General features: G+C 38.7%; 1 protein-coding gene across 1 annotated transcript in view; it reads left to right on the top strand.

Moving 5' to 3' along the window:
* The window catches only part of NKD1 (NKD inhibitor of WNT signaling pathway 1), a 69,427-nt gene extending 56,281 nt beyond the window's left edge, over positions 1-13,146 (top strand). Inside the window, exons 5-8 of the mRNA XM_042027749.1 lie at positions 3,696-3,843; positions 4,856-4,940; positions 8,681-8,811; positions 9,557-13,146. Of these exons, the coding sequence (XP_041883683.1) occupies positions 3,696-3,843; positions 4,856-4,940; positions 8,681-8,811; positions 9,557-10,131 (939 nt within the window). The 3' untranslated portion in view covers positions 10,132-13,146. The remainder of the gene's footprint in view (positions 1-3,695; positions 3,844-4,855; positions 4,941-8,680; positions 8,812-9,556) is intronic.
* Positions 13,147-15,808: the final 2,662 nt, after the last annotated feature.

Raw genomic sequence — 15,808 nt, 5'->3', positions numbered from 1 at the left:
ATGGGGTTTTCACCCTGGAAAAACCAACCGTGGTGTTCAATAAGCAAAAGACAAATCTGGGTATGGCATGTGCTGGCTGTTTGGATACTACTCAACGAGCATTTGTTTTCCTCTCTGTGGAAATATATCTTAGTTTCAGTTTTTGTACTTGATTAAACTAGAGATTCCAGCAGAATTCTGCATACCAGAAGCCCCTCAGAAGTTAGTCATGCAGCATACTTCCCCTCTAAATATAATCCATTTGCTATAAAGGAGAGGAATATTTTTGTTTGTTTGTTCTTGTTTCCCTTTACCCATTTAAGATAGTAGTCTAAAACTCCACTTTCTGTGGGGGAGGTGCAAGCAGTCTAAATCAAAACAGTTGCAAAATCACATGACTTTCAAAACTCATAATTCATTGTGCGGAAAAGTTCGGTTCTTTCGTAGGTGGGCTCTGAGTCATGTTGGTTGATGTATCAGACAAGAGGAACATTTAACTAGGTTTAGTTCTTGATCTTTGATGCTAAATTTCTTTAGCATGGTGACATGCAGAAGCTGGTGTGTAGAAGGTAAAGCTGTCTCAATGGATGCAGGCAATGTTCAGTGGGACAGCTTTCAAGAGAAATGTCTGCTGGCAGGCTACGGGAAAATAAAAATACTTTTGGGGGTAAATATACATGTAACTATTAAATATAGAGTAACATATCTTAATGGTCTATTGCTACCAATTTGACAAGAAACCATTACCGTATTAGCTGCCAAAACAGGGCTGTGAGAAGGCAGTTTTAGTCACAGTTCAAACCTTTTTGACAAAGACCATTCCCTGTAGATCAGCACCTCAGAAATTCATATGTTGTAATTGTGAAGCAACAGGAGGCTCAAGCTGCCTTGTAGCTGGTACCTACTCAGCCAGGACTGGTGCATGAGACAGAACGACCCAAGCAGCCTTGTTTGACCAAATCAGAGCTGTCAATTTGCTGAAATTGCCAACCCCAAATTAGGACCACAAGTAAATGAATCCTATAATAAAAATGTTGTTGTCAGTATTTAAAAGATCAGCATAAGCACTAAATGGTTGCTCATGGCTATCCCTAACCTCGATCTTGGTATGCATCCAGTGTGACAACCACGTTCCTCCAGTGCCAGAATGCAGAGCTGTTCAGAGCACCATGGAGGAGGCTGCCTGTTAAGCACATAACAAAATGCAAAGGCAGCAGTGTGTAAGTCCACAAGGGTCCCGAGTCCTCTGTGCAGTCATTTCACAGCCTGGGCATTAATTTGGGTTAATTCGGGCCTGTTTGGCTGAGAGATATAACTTGTTCTGCTGTGATGTGCATGTGCACATATTTGTGACTTGCCAAGTATGTGTCACACAAATGCCACATTTGGCCTTCCCTGACAGCCTTTGGGAGTACTTTTTGAACTGCTGAGTCAAGCAGCTTGTTGAGAAAGACCCTCACAGAACACAAGGTGCAGATTGTCAGCCAGTTAGCCAGTTAGACCTCAACGCTGAAAAAAAATCATGTAAAAGGACAGCGGGGGATTTTTTATCTTTGGTTATTGAAGCTGAAATAGACTAGATGTTCGAACATCTGAATTTACAAATATCTGGCATAGCTGAAAAAAGGAAGAAGGGCAGATTATTGTGAATGAAAAAGTTGATAATAACCTCTTGATAGCAGCCTTGTGTGGAAAGATGACATGTTGGCTAACCAACATATCCAGGAATGTATGGGAAAAGCTCCATTTACCCAAGTGCTGAGTGTATGGAGCCCAGTTAAGGATAAATACTGTGCTTAAGTATTCTGCTGAAGGAGAAGGTTTGGCTTATCAAAGTATAGGATTATAGCACAGTGCTCCTAGAACATGACTTACGAAGGGTGTATAAAACAACGGATATGGCTTTTTGTCTGTTTATGTGCTTGCTTGGATTTGTCCTCTTAGAGGAAATGAAAATCCAGCTCTTCAAGCTGACTGCTGGATGTGGCTCTGTCTATTTAGAGGTCTGGTTATGTTTCAAATTAGGGAGGAAGTGTGAGAAGGGAGATGTGTTAAAGAGCTGTGAGGTGTCCGCCAGATTGACACAGAGCATTCTGACCCACACTCAAGCTTTAGATGGTGATTGTCAAGAGCATGGAAAGCAGCTACTGACATGGTGGTTATATCCCATATAGACTCCTGCAGCCATGAGAGAAAAAATATCAGTTGAAAAATAATCGAGACACTGCAAATTCTGCTGTCTTTTTATGACTATATTGTCTTGAACTTACAAGTCTGGAGAAATTCCCCTGAGTGCAGAAAAGTTAGAGAGGTTACATGTTAAGATAAAGTCTGGACCCCCTAGGATTTAGTTATTCTTTCTTCCTATTGAGCTGAAAAATCATCTACTGTAATATCATCAGTCCTGGCCATAAGGTCAGTATTTCCCTAAATTCTGTGTGAGTAGAAATTAGTATTTCTGTGTCATCTTTAAAGCTGGTTCCATAATGAGGACTGTGTGGTGTGTTGATAAGTATTGGGCCCCATTAGGGCATACTAAACTTTGAGCTGCCCTTGTTACAGGTGTGACCCCTGAGCAAGGGAAAAGTTGTAGAGGTTTTGAATTTTTATAGACCTGACTCTTAATCCTGAGAACCAGTTATACTTAGCAAAAGATGATTTCGATATTTCCTTTGTGCTTGCAGGCATCTGGAAAGAGCTTAGATACTAGGATAGATCAAGGAAAAGGAAGGCCAGCATGGAGAAATTCTCAGATATGCATTCAATGGGCTCTTTACAGCCTACAATGATCAGAATGCTTTGGCCTTAGGTTGGTGCCCAAGATCAGTTGGGTAAAATCCCTTTGAGGAAGAGCTGTGAGCCAAGAGATCCTCTTTTCATCCTGGCAATTTAAGGTAGTACCCTGTTTGAGCCTGGCTGGATTAAATCAGCCTGAGAGACCTTTGAGTATCACCAGCTACTAAACAGTGTTCCTCCTGTTTGAAACGATTGGCTTGTTAAAATTGTCTGCTGTTCTTTCCAATATAGGCAGACATGTAAGCCTTTGTTCACATCCCATTGCCTTCAAAGAGATCTGTGAAGAAGGTTCTGTAATAGACTGGATAATGTTTTCAGTTAAAAATGTGTGTTTAGAACTGGTTGAATTTTACAAAATAAGCTAGACCCCAAAACACAGATGGTAGGGTGACATTCAGACAGACATCATTGGTTTCCAAACCTGAGGTTTACAGTTCTGCCACTTCTCCTACTGGTTTCCCTCTAGATAATCAACCATTTAATTATCCCAAGGAAAAAAAACAAACAAACCAAAAAAAAACCCCAAACAAATAGGAAGACTGTAATGTCCAAGATTTTCTTCAATTGCTGTATTTCTTTTGGCCATGTGAACTCAATTTTTAGTGGAGTATGAATGATTATCCCTGGGTTCTGTGTAAATCAAAGAAAAGAAAGAACACCATTTTGCTGAATCAGAGCTTGGGAAACCTGAATATCTTTGTGGTGTTGTTAGTGTTTTGGTCTGCTTTGCCCCAATTCATAATTCCTCTTGGTGAAGATTGTAACGCTCTGTGCAAGTTGAACTCTTCTAAATTCAGTGACTTCTGAGGATACATCAGCATTTAATAGTCCCAAGTCCAAAACAATTGTAAGCATCAAAGCTGAAGGTTTCATGCCATTTTCACAGTACTGTGTTCTTTTGTGTTTCAATCCAACTCTAGGATATTACCAGCTTGCTTCATACCATCTACGAGGTAGTTGATGCATCAGTAAACCATTCTCCTAGTTCCAGCAAAACTCTGCGAGTGAAACTTACTGTGGCACCAGATGGCAGCCAGAAGAAAAAGGGTATCTTGTTGAATCATACTGGTAAGGATGTGCAATCAGCCATTGGAAAAAGTACAGAAAACTCCCAGAGTCCCTTGAAAACCCATCTCTATATTTTGTTAATACAAATACATATATACTTAAAGGCAAATAATTATGTGGGTATATTAAACCCCATGAACCTGCTTTATGATCTCAGTTGTAAAATTACCTGCCCTCTTTCAGTGTCTCATTAGCAAATGAGGGTTCCCTCTCCTGATGGATTGCTTCTTTTGGAAGCAGCAATAACCCACATGTTGTGTAATTGTCTTTATGCACTGCAAGGCAGATCTAAGGCCTTTTTGACCACTTTGTCTCTGCTGATACTACAGCTCTTGGTTTGTGTGGAAGCAGGTGTAGGGGTATAAAATGTTTCTTGCCAGTGCATAGCTACCGCTGCTGCTGGGTAAAAATAAACAATTAAGCATAAGCAAACTCGAAGAATCTATGCATAAAAATTGCACGTTTTTCTGTGCTGGCAGAGTCTGCCATTATAAAATGCTCATACCATGATGGCTTATCCAACTTATCTTCACTGTAATGATAGTTGTATCAGAATAATTACTTCAGTAGATAGAGTAGTACTAAATTGAAATACTTAAAAGTATTTAAAATAATACTTCAGTAGAAAACATAGGCATCAGGTCTAAAAGGACAGCCTGGTTACCTCAGTTTTAATAAAACACTCACTCCCTCAGGAGCAGACACAAGCAAATTCCCACTGCTGGGAAGCTACATGATGCATTAGTACAGCAGTGAATTGCCAGCTACTGAGCCTGTCAGTGTGAGTGTGGCTCCACTTGGGCTGCCACATGGAGTGCAGCCTAACCCTACAGTCGAGGTTACATCTGACTACAATCTGTCATGCGGGCAAAAGCACATTTGAGAAGGTTCCATGAAATGATACATCCCATCCTGATCTACTGACACCAACAAACGTATTTGCAATGTAGATTGTTACTTATGCTGATCAGCAAGGGCAGTAATGTGACAATAATGTGCTTTCTCTTGGCAGATTTGCAGAGTGCCAGGCACAGAGCTGAAAACAAAGCTAATGAAGAAGCAAGAAGCTCTGAGAAGAAGCAGAGGGCTTCTCTCAGGTAAGGGGAATTGAACCCTGACTCCTAGCAGCCACTGGGTAGCTCTGAGGAAACCTCAACCGCTGATTTCTTTCTTGCCTGTTTTATTTTTAAAAATTATTTTAAAATACAGGAATTACAGGAGTTTTCATTGTGGACTTATGAGCAGATTCCATAGCTGGATATATACATTAAAACAAAAAAAAAAAACAAAAAAGAAAAAAATCCTGACATTTTCTTCTTCTATGAGCTCTTTGGAGGATCTGAATTGTCTTTTTAGATGCTGTGTGCAGATAAGGGAGGTTAATAGCACAGCCTTTTGGCTAAAAGTGTCCTAAAACCTTTTCATTTCCTTAGTGGCCAGCTCCTGCCTTTCTCTATCCTCCTTCCAGCCCATCTTTTTCACTCATCAACTCAAACAGTGCCAAGCTTTATATGGTCTAACTTGGTTACCAGCTCATAACCTGACCAGAGTGCTAACAGGTCATCTTCATGTATATTTGGTATACTTTAACATTTTATGTTTCATACTAAGGCAGAGGGAAGTGTTTGCTGAAATGTTACAGTAATGACATTGACTCATTAGTTGTGTTTGTTTCTTCAGCTGCAAATTTAAAAAAGAAAAAAAACAACAAACTTTTGGCTTCCCTTGGATTTAGAGATATTTGTCTGAATACATAACAAATTTATCAGGACAAGGAGCATTCAGTCTTATTAAAACTGACAAGAGAACAGTACCTCCCTTTTTTGGATGGAGAAAAAATGCTAGTGAGTTATCCCAGTGAGCAAATCCCAGTACAGTCAAATTTCAGATTAAAAGAAGAATAAAATTAGTATTAATCTTGTGTCAGCAACTCTGTACAAAATCTTCTATGAACTGAAGAATACTCTGTGGTTTTACTTGCTGGCCTAGATGTGGTGTGCAGATTCCCTCTGCCCATTAGCAAAGTTTTGCCCTGTGTGAATTCAATAGACTGTTTTTGTTTGATAATCTAGTGCAAAAATCCCCTTTCAGTTTGAAGTCCCCCTCTTATCCACCTTAAAGTCCAGGCTCTGCAAATGTAGTGTTTTTATGAACAGCATGCACTTCCAGTTAAATCCACAGTCATAGAAGCATCAAATGTTGGGACAAAATATTTATCCTTCTCCTCCCTTTGGTGAGTGACTTCATAGAACAAATCTGTATCTTGAGCTGAGTAGATCAGCATCAGTTTTTGTTGCATCCCACTAAAAAATGTAGACAGGATGAAGAGAGTGCTGTTCACACTGTGTGTTTCAGGGATGTTCGTGCACTCTGGCCAAGCTGACAGCCCTCAGGAAAGCTCAGATCAGAATCTCGTGATATTAATGCAGTTGCTTTCCCTTTGAAAGCAGCAATGAGGACTTGTGAGAAGTGCACACATCTCACATGTTCAGTCACTTAGGAATTCTAGGCAAGATGTGATTCGTATTCAAGATAAAATGGATAGAAATGTTTTTATCCTGAAGGCTGGGAGATAGATTTTTCATTTGCTGGAAGCTACAGGCAGGAGTTTTCACCTGTAGGGCTAATATGAGTATCAAGATAAGTAGCTAGATTCATGGCTAGATAGCCTGGTTCTCCCTGGCTGACTTAAACCCTGTGTTCTCAGTGAGTGAGGCTTTCAGGAGATGTCCCTGCATTTTTCTGCCCTGTGCTCTGTCACTGCTCTACTCCCCTTTCCTGCTATATTGCTGTGTGCTTCGTGCCATCAGGATGACACATCAGCCTGGGAATTTTAGAAAGGACTTCCATACACTCCACAAACACTTCAGCAGATGCCATTTTTATTAAAACCAAAACTAAACCAAGCCCAAACCCAGTAACAACACTGTATTTTTACACAGTCCTTGAGGCATGGTTGATGCCTGCCTCTGTCTTCCCATGTGTTTGCAGGATAGCATTGTGGGGCTGGATGCCAGACACTTCAGTTCTCAGAAGTACTTGAAGTTCTCTTTGACAGTGGAGCACATCTCTCATCAGTGTATAATTGCTTCACTGTGTATATTTGCATGAATATTGTTGAACGTCATCTTGCATGTAAGAAAGTTATTAGAATGTAGGGCTGTGGCAGTACTGGCATCATTTTTGTTCTCTGTCTTGATGAGAGATTGAATTTATTACAGTAACAAAATAACAGGTTCCCTGTTAACTTCATTTCCAACAGACAGTGCTCTATACAGTGTTGCTTAATTGTGTTGGATTAAATTCAATGATATTTCTTCCTGGGTTAACTGTGCATTGTCTCCAGCACATGTGTGCAAGTCCCAGTGGTTTCTGAAGGTGATTCATGCCTGGCAACTGCAGTTAGGCAAGTTCTAGCCCTAGAGATCTTTTATGTTGACATGCTAAAGTGTAACAACCTGTAAAGGTGTGTCTGAGATAGGAAAGGTACTGAGCGGGCAAGGTATCCAAAAAATAAAGAATATCTGGACATTCCCCCTTTTTTTTTTTTTTTTTTTTTTTTTTTTTTTGAGAGTACCCCATGTCACTTCTGGAGTTCAAAGCTGACTCAGAGTCTTTAAACCTTACCTGCTTTCCAGACAAACTCTCCTCCGTTCAGGAGACTCTACCTCTATCAAAGTAGAGCAAAAATGATCTTCCAGGTAGGTCAAGTCTTGTGACTTTTGTCAGAGGAACTTCAGACCTGTGTCTGACAGAGACACAAGGGGACTCAGTTCTGTAATGTCCCTGAACAGTACAAGCTAGACCAGGAAAGCCATTTGTGCCAAAGCTCGATGGGATCAGCAGCCTCTGGAAACTTGGAAATGTGTTAATAGACTAAAAGCAGAGTATTGGGCACCATACAGTACAGATCCCATATTTAGCAACTGGTGTAGCATACAAGGCCAAATTCTGGTGTTAAGTTGACATCAGTGCACTTGCACAGAGAAATAGAAAAGCCAATCTCGTGGTCTTGGAGACTGAACTGACTGAATGTCAGGCAGCAACTTAGTCAAGAGTTTTCTGCTTATCCTGCTTGTTATATTGAAAATATTGTTCATATTTGCAGACTTCCATTTAAATTGCTGAATTAAATTGTTTGGCATTTTGGGCTACAATACTGTAAACTTCTGCCTGAATTTTTTCTGCCTCATAAATGAATGGTATTTCAGATATTTATTCTCAGGAAATAGTTCTGCTATAAATAAAATTGCAAAGCTGAGCAGGAAAAGGAGTTGAGATTCTAAAGCCAGCATCTGATCTGACCTTATTAATTATATTTTGGAAAGCAGCAGTTACCTCTGATTGTCCTACCAACACCTTCTCTTCCCAGGCTCTCTCTAGTTACTACACCTGTGCTGTTGCCTGTCTGTCTGAAGCAGGAACAAATGAACATTTATCTGGATTACCCCAGCACTTCCCCACAGTGGTGGGAATGGTTGTGAATCAAACAGCAGATTTTCTTTGGCATGTCCAAATTGGAGAATCAGTTGAATGATTTGGCCCTAAGACAGAAAGTTATAAATGCTAGAAGTGGTTTTATTTGCTTTTGCACGTGTGATGCAATTTGAAAGCCTCCTTTGCTTTGTAACATTGTGGTTGATTTATGTGATGAGAAGGAACAGTCAGTTCAGGCCTATCGACTTAGCAAATCTGGTCATCCAGAATTTCAAGCATTTGTTGTTTCTTTGTGAGCAGCTCCTGTCACTTCAAAGGGTCCATTAGTTGTTGGTTTGCAGATGGTGATAACAACTTTAAAGAAGTTGTGCTGAATTGTAATTTTGCTTCCTGCTGACAGATACCACCAGAGTGAGAACAATCCAGAGCAAAGTGGGTGCTATCGTCATTGTGTTGATGAGAACATTGAAAGGAGAAACCACTATTTGGATCTTGCAGGAATAGAGAACTACACATCAAAGTTTGGGCCAGGTAATTTATGTTGTAACATCATAATCTTTTCTTTCTTCAGTTTCACGTTCCGTATCAGGGACAGTGAATTGTGAAGCTGTGTGATTTGCGTGTAGTGACTTAGGAATAGGACTGTGAGTACTGCAAGATAATTACTGGTGAAGGTGGCATCACAACAGAGTGGCTAATGTGCTGCAAGGCTGCTTTGATGTACTTGTTTGTGTAGCTAAACTTGGAGCTGAGCCTAGGAGAACAATCTTTACATCTAAATTATTAAGTTTAGTCTACGGGTGAGACAAGGACTGACTTTTGGATGTTGGAGCTTGTGCCCAAGATGATACCAGCATATATTTTATACTCACTACTGACCCAAAAATAGGAGAATGTGTGTTCGTACCTGGAATTTTGGATTCAGTCCCTAAATTAAAGAGATTTTGATTTCCTTCATTTCCCTGCCCTCTGCCAGGATTTTACTATTCCCCTCACAGTTAATTTGATGACCAAGAGTTGGGAACATAAAGATTTTTATACATACACACACATGCTCACACATGCACACATTCACTCTTCTCTAGGTATGTATTCATATTTGTGTGTGTATTATTTACTGGCCAGAATTATTAAATGTAATTAAACTAGACAGCTATAATTGCATTCACTTCCTTAGGAAAAATTTGTTCTGCCGATAATGCTATCCCTGCCAACTGCATGCTACTAATTAAAACTTTGAAATACTAGATGACTAACTCAGCTCGTTATTTCCTAGGATCTCCTCCAGCAGCTCAAAAACATGACCCACCAGGCAGAATTGTGAATCAAACTAGATCCCGTTCTCATGAGCCTGAAACCTTCCATGTTCACCATAGGAAATCTCAAGTGGTGGATCCAAACCACATCAATCTGGCTGAAAGTTCGTATGCCAAGATTGCAGAAATCCAACAGAGGCTCCGGAACCAGGACTCAAACAAGCACTTTGTGAGGTCTCCCAAAGCCCAGGGTAAAAATGTCGCCCCTGTGCATCCTGGAAGGGCAGTTAGAAATAAACCTTTTCAAGGGGTGTCCTTGCCCATGGCTTCCCCAAGTGCACGGGTGGGCCAGAACCTCCCGTACCTTCCCTTGCAATCCCAACAGATCCACAAGAAGCATAAGCAGAGGGCAAAGGAGAATCACCAAATGTGCAAAACCTTCCAGTCTCCAGGGACAGTTGTGGAAAAGGAACATGTGAGAGACCTGCCCACAGTCATTTTATATGAAGGCCAAGTGGGACAAATGATACAAAGACATGAGCACCACCACCACCACGAGCACCACCACCACTACCACCACTTCTACCAGACATAGAAGAGATCCCACCAACATCCTCCAAGAATCATCCCAAATGAAGGAAATGAGTTCTTGTGATACCAGAACTAAGGCATTACTATGATTAATATGATCATTACTCCATTAATATTCAGCTAGCATATATTTTAGAGGTTATATGGAACTCTTGAAACTCACCCTATTTATATGTTGTGGAACCGCATAGCTTACTCAAACACCTTGTGGATTTTTTTTTTTTAAGTGGCTTGTAAAACAGCAAACAGCCATAGCTTTTTGAGCTGTGATTTAATACAGGTCGTCAACGCACTTCTGTAAAAGTACTACTTCCATTGTACTCAGAAAGATACTTCAAATAGTCTTGCAGACATCTAGCTTTCCACTCTGCTGTACGTCGGCTGATCGCACACAAGCCTTTCATCAGGGGAGCAATGTTCGAAGGGTTGGACTCCAGAGATACTCAGATAATGGAAAATACAAACAGCTGCTACCTCTAGTATTATTCAGATTTTATTTTCTTTTTATTGATTGTAATGTGCTACAGGGGGGAAATTTAATATACTGTGTTCATGTAGCCTGTTTGTGTTCACATCCTTTCAAATCATCTTAATTACAAGGAAATATTAGCTAAACTTGTCAACAGGGCTACATTTGTACAACTTACACTTTATTTTCTTGGAGATTCTTCACTGACAAAAGTACAGTCTGTTATATACTGGGTAATATTTAAATATACTTCTTTTATTTTTGGTTTTTCTCTTGCTTATTCTCCACTCTGTTTGGGGTAACCATTTGAAAAGAGGAGGATGTGAAATGGGGTTTTCCAAAGCATCACTAGATTTTAGTGCTTGGGCCATAACTATCATTCATGGGGGTTTGAGAAGGAGAGGGGTTCATGGAGGGGCGGGGGGGGGGGGGATTTGTTTTGTTTAAATCCACAGTTCTTTGTTTTGAGAAAGAATTGAGGAAAATATACTTTCTCACTTTAAATGTTGGCAAATATATATAAAATATAAATATAAATATATATATATAAATATGCGCACTCTCAGGTACATTTTGTTGTGTTTTAGAAATCTGTGGTTTGAATATTAACATTATATTTGTTTTTTCCACAACAGTGATTTTTTAGAAACATATGCCATGGCATTTTCTTGGTGCCTCTGATTTAAATTCCCAAGCACCTATCAATTTGTGCTTCTCCTATTTTAGAGACGTGTATAAAAAATATCATTCACAATCATTCTGGATTCTTCTACTTTTTCCATGTCAAAGGGCTTCCATTCCATGAAGGAGAATCAGACCACACTCACAAGACCTTAATGGCTGCTGAGAAATTTGAAGGTCAAAAGAAAATTGGAAAAGTGAAAAAAAAAAAAAAAAAAAAAAAAAAAAAGAAGGGTTAGTACATTCACGTTTTGCTTTCTGTGGAGCCCAGATTTATAATAGATTCAGTTGGGGTTTGTACAGATCACCATTTTGCAGGTAGAAAGTGACTGGAAAACACCTACATTTCTTTTGGAACATGAAAGTAGAGAACTCCTACATCAAAACATAAATGTTCTATAAATGTATTTGCTTTCAGTTTTAATTATTTTTAATGTTGTGGTATTTTGTCAATAGTATATATTGTAAAATGTAACTATCCGACGTTGTTATAAGCCCTTTATGATTAGGGTATTTTTTGTTTTCTGACTAGAGTTTTGATCAGTCCAAAATGGGGTATTACCTTACTGCTGACCAGTTTTAGAGGGATATTGTCCTTTCTAAGAACACAGAGACATCACCTTGTAAAGAACAGTGGGAAGCCTTGCCTTCTTGTGGAATTGGAATAGAATCACTGCTTAATGGTAATTAGGTCCATCTCTTGTCTCCCTGGATCAGCAGATGTTTAGACTTATTGTCCCCTTTAAAAAATCTGGTTTATTATATTATACTTTTTTTAGCTGTCAACAGCGTGTTCTGTAAAATCTAACAAAATGTTTTTAAAATGTGTTTGATCTGTGTGACAACTATACTGTTCTGTTTATTTTAAAATTCCTAAAGTCCAAAAATATTTATATGCAGAATTTTCTGTGTTGAAAATATGAAAAGGCCACGAATTTGGTTAATTACCACTGAGTTGTTCTAGTCTAAGCCTTTTTTGCTGCTTGTGTATCATTCTTTTTCAATGTATATATAATTATGGACTGCAAAAAAAAAAAAGGCATTTATATGTCTAGTAGAAGGAATAAGCTTATTTATATTATAGTGTTAAAAAAGTCTGATGTATTCAAGTGACATTATACCGCATGCAAACACACAGTGTACATTCCATCTAAGAAGGGATGCCATGCTATTTGTTTTGAAGAAGTAATTAAAGCTGTTCTCTTTTCAGTGGAGCATATGCCAGAAAGACTGAGAGGTGGAAATTGTTCTTAGTCAATTTTTTTTAATGCAGATTGTTGCTGAAAACCAGAAAACATTCTGGAAAACTCAAGTGCTTTCAGAACTGTGGGATTTTCCAAGAAAGGGCAGCAAAGGGGTAAAAATGCTCCTTCACCCAAAGGTATTTTGCTGGAAAAGAAAACAGCACCACTACCAAAATCCCATCTGACTGAGAAGTGTGCAGTACTGGCTGTGCCAGGTGAACTCTGACATGGAACATGACTGACCATTGGTTACAGCTGGGCATTGATTTGTTTTGGCTTATTATATTTGGACATTCAAAAGACAGATTCTGCCTTGCTCAGAGTCTGTGAAACACGTTTTAATAACATGGCATCCCCTTACAAAAACTTTACACCAGCCATGTATGAATATACAGTATCTAAATACTGTGTTGCAGTTGTGTTATGTGCATTATAAGTGTGAATAACATGTAGCACAGTTTCTTTTCACAGAACCTTAAATTTCCGTATCTTTTAAATATGTTTGCTTTTCAGTATTTTGTATAGTAAATATAGATGGTTTTGACTAAATGCTTTATTTATTTAACAGCAAAAACTGTGCCAAGAGAACCCCCTGTTAATTAAAGTTTTACTAGTTCAGAAAGTACATTTCTTTCTTCTTCTTGTGGATTTCAGGGGCCTATTGCAATTGCTGTCAGTGCTTGCAGATCCCACTGATGAAAGAGCTTGCATTAACATTTTTGGGAACAGGATCAGGAAATTACGTATGGACTGGGTATGCTTTGGTCTAATATTTAAGCTATCAAGTTTAAAAGGTAAATTTCTTGTCCCCTGCTGTTGGACCTGTGTTGAGTAACTGATATTTCATCTTGCTATTAACTCTGAAAATTTTCCTTAAAAAAAAATTGTTTTAAGTTCTTCAAAACTGTAGCTGAATCAAAATTTGAAAGAGTTTAGTTTCTGGTTAAACAAAACGTTTTATTCCCAAAGAAAAAATATCAAAGTTGAGTATATTGTTAATATTGAAAAGTAAAATGGAGTGGTATTAAGTAAGTTCAGATGAAAACTCCAAACTTTTCACTTACTTTTTCTGTTTTTACACAAGGAAGTTCAGCAAAATGAAGTCAATCCTGAAGTTTGCACTATTTGCTGAAAAAATTCAATTGAAAAATATTCCTCATTTCTACCAGCTGCAATGCTGGGGAGGACAGTTTTTTGAAAAGAAGGATTGCTAAGCTCTTCTCACAACTTCATGACCACAATACGAAACAACCTAAGCTAAGGCTGTGAAGTAAAATCTCTGTCCCAGTGAAATCTCTGGCAAGACTGCCAGGTTCCCACTGGCTGCAGGGTGCCTATAATTTCATTCCAGGAAGGTGGGTTTGAAGTCTACATAATGTGCAGCCAGTAACTTCAGTATTTATTTTTTCTGCATCTTACTGCTGATGGGTTTGCTAATAGTAAATGGAAGTTTTGTTGTAAGAGAGCAAGCTGGTAAATTAATTAAGATTAGCAGAAAATACTGTCTTTATACTGTCATTGGAGGACCTCAAGGCACTTCCAAATGTCTTTGAAACATCCACGTGTCATTTAGTCATTGTTAGACATGGAGACCCAGTTCTGCCTGTGGGTGATGAGGTACAGATTCTCCTGGCATATTGGCAGACCAGCCTCTTGAGGCCCTACCAAATTAGAAAGCAAAATATGTGACCTCTGTTATGATCTTTCTACTCTAGTCATCATGAGCATAGAACAGCAATGTTAAGCTGGAGAAGTACTTTAAAGATGTGTGTGTGTATATACGTGTGTGTGTGAGTGTGTCCCCTGGCAGAAGTTAGTGAGTGGAACAAGATGGATTCTGGCAGAGGTGATTTTTTCTAAGAAGATGAGCATGGTGTATTGCTGACAGTCCATAAGCTGCCACATAAACACACAGCTCTGATGAATGCATACTGTTCTCCATATGTCATCGTGTACCTCAATAATTGAATGACAGATTTCATTTGTATTCCAATTAACAGGAAAGTTGGGCCCCTTTGGGCCTAGATTATACTTGAGAAAAATTCATCATGCTAGAAAATTTGCAAAAACATTCACCATAATTTTTGCCTGGAGTACAGGCAAGAATGTTCATGTTTGGAAACATGTCAGCTAATCAAGTCTCACCTTTAATTATCTTGATGCAATTCATCAAGATCTAAAAGTATGTTTTCAAACATGACTTATTCATAGCTTTGCTGGGAACCAAGTCTTATTCAACATCCTATTAGTTGTCAGACTTCTTTGGTTTTGTTTTTTTTTAATATACCAGCAGAAACATGTTTGAAAATCCATGAACTAAAAATTGAACTTAATGTGTTTTCTAAATAGCTTCGGGAAGAAGATTTCTTTTCTAATGCACTTAACAGCAAAACCAGCCTCTATTTATGACATAATAATGTATTTTGTTTGCATATTTGAACAGATGTTGATTTGATTTGATTTGGAAGGGTCTGGTTTGGGATTTCTTTGTTCTGTGCACATTTAAAATGTGCTCAAAGTGGTCTAAAAGGAACAGATATAGAAAAGCAAATAACTTTATATTGAAATTATTCAATCTGCATTGAAATGTGTCTTATTTGAAGCTTGAATTACAGTTATTAAATAATGAGGTTTTCAATGATGCTTTAATTTACTTTTACATTTCTATATATTTCTAGGTAATTCAATCCTAAATGAGCTAAAATGATAGGAATCACACAGATGAAGTCTTCTGATTTCTTTGTTTTAAACTAGCAGGATTTAAGGACTATTCAGGCAGATTACTGTGAGGGTTAGAGCTGTGTAGAAAGACTGGCAAGGGAAGGATGGAAAGATTTGAGAAGTGTAGGGATAGCATAGAACTGTCCAACAGAGGGGCTGGGGGAGACACACGAGAGGCAGGAAAATGCTGTATGGAGAAGTTTTTATTCATAATACTTTTGTGAATCTCTTATGGTACATTTTCTGCTCATAAAACAGCAACACTAGTTTGTAGAATGCTTTTCACTGGGAAAACTTGAAAGACTTTCTATAAGAGGTGAATCTCCAGCGTGCGGGGGGAGGCACGAGGCAGGAAAGTTGCAGATACTCACTGGGGCTATGGCAGAATAAGGAAGGATCCCCATTTTCCTAAGTCCCTGTCCAAGCTGAGGAAAACGTTTTTGGAAGCAGAGGTGTTTCTGCAGATGTTTTGAGTATTTCTTAGAACACATTTTGAATAGTGACATCAGTTCTTTTTCTCTTTGATTACAAACACACCTAAGTTGGTCAAATGTTACCCAAAACTT

Source organism: Corvus kubaryi, unplaced genomic scaffold (assembly GCF_017639235.1).
Source record: "Corvus kubaryi isolate FWS band 111438036 unplaced genomic scaffold, C.kubaryi_AGA036_p1.0 37300, whole genome shotgun sequence".
Taxonomy (NCBI): Eukaryota; Metazoa; Chordata; class Aves; order Passeriformes; family Corvidae; genus Corvus; species Corvus kubaryi.
The sequence above is the reverse complement of the archived record's forward strand: the minus strand, read 5'-3'. Positions and strand labels throughout refer to the sequence as shown.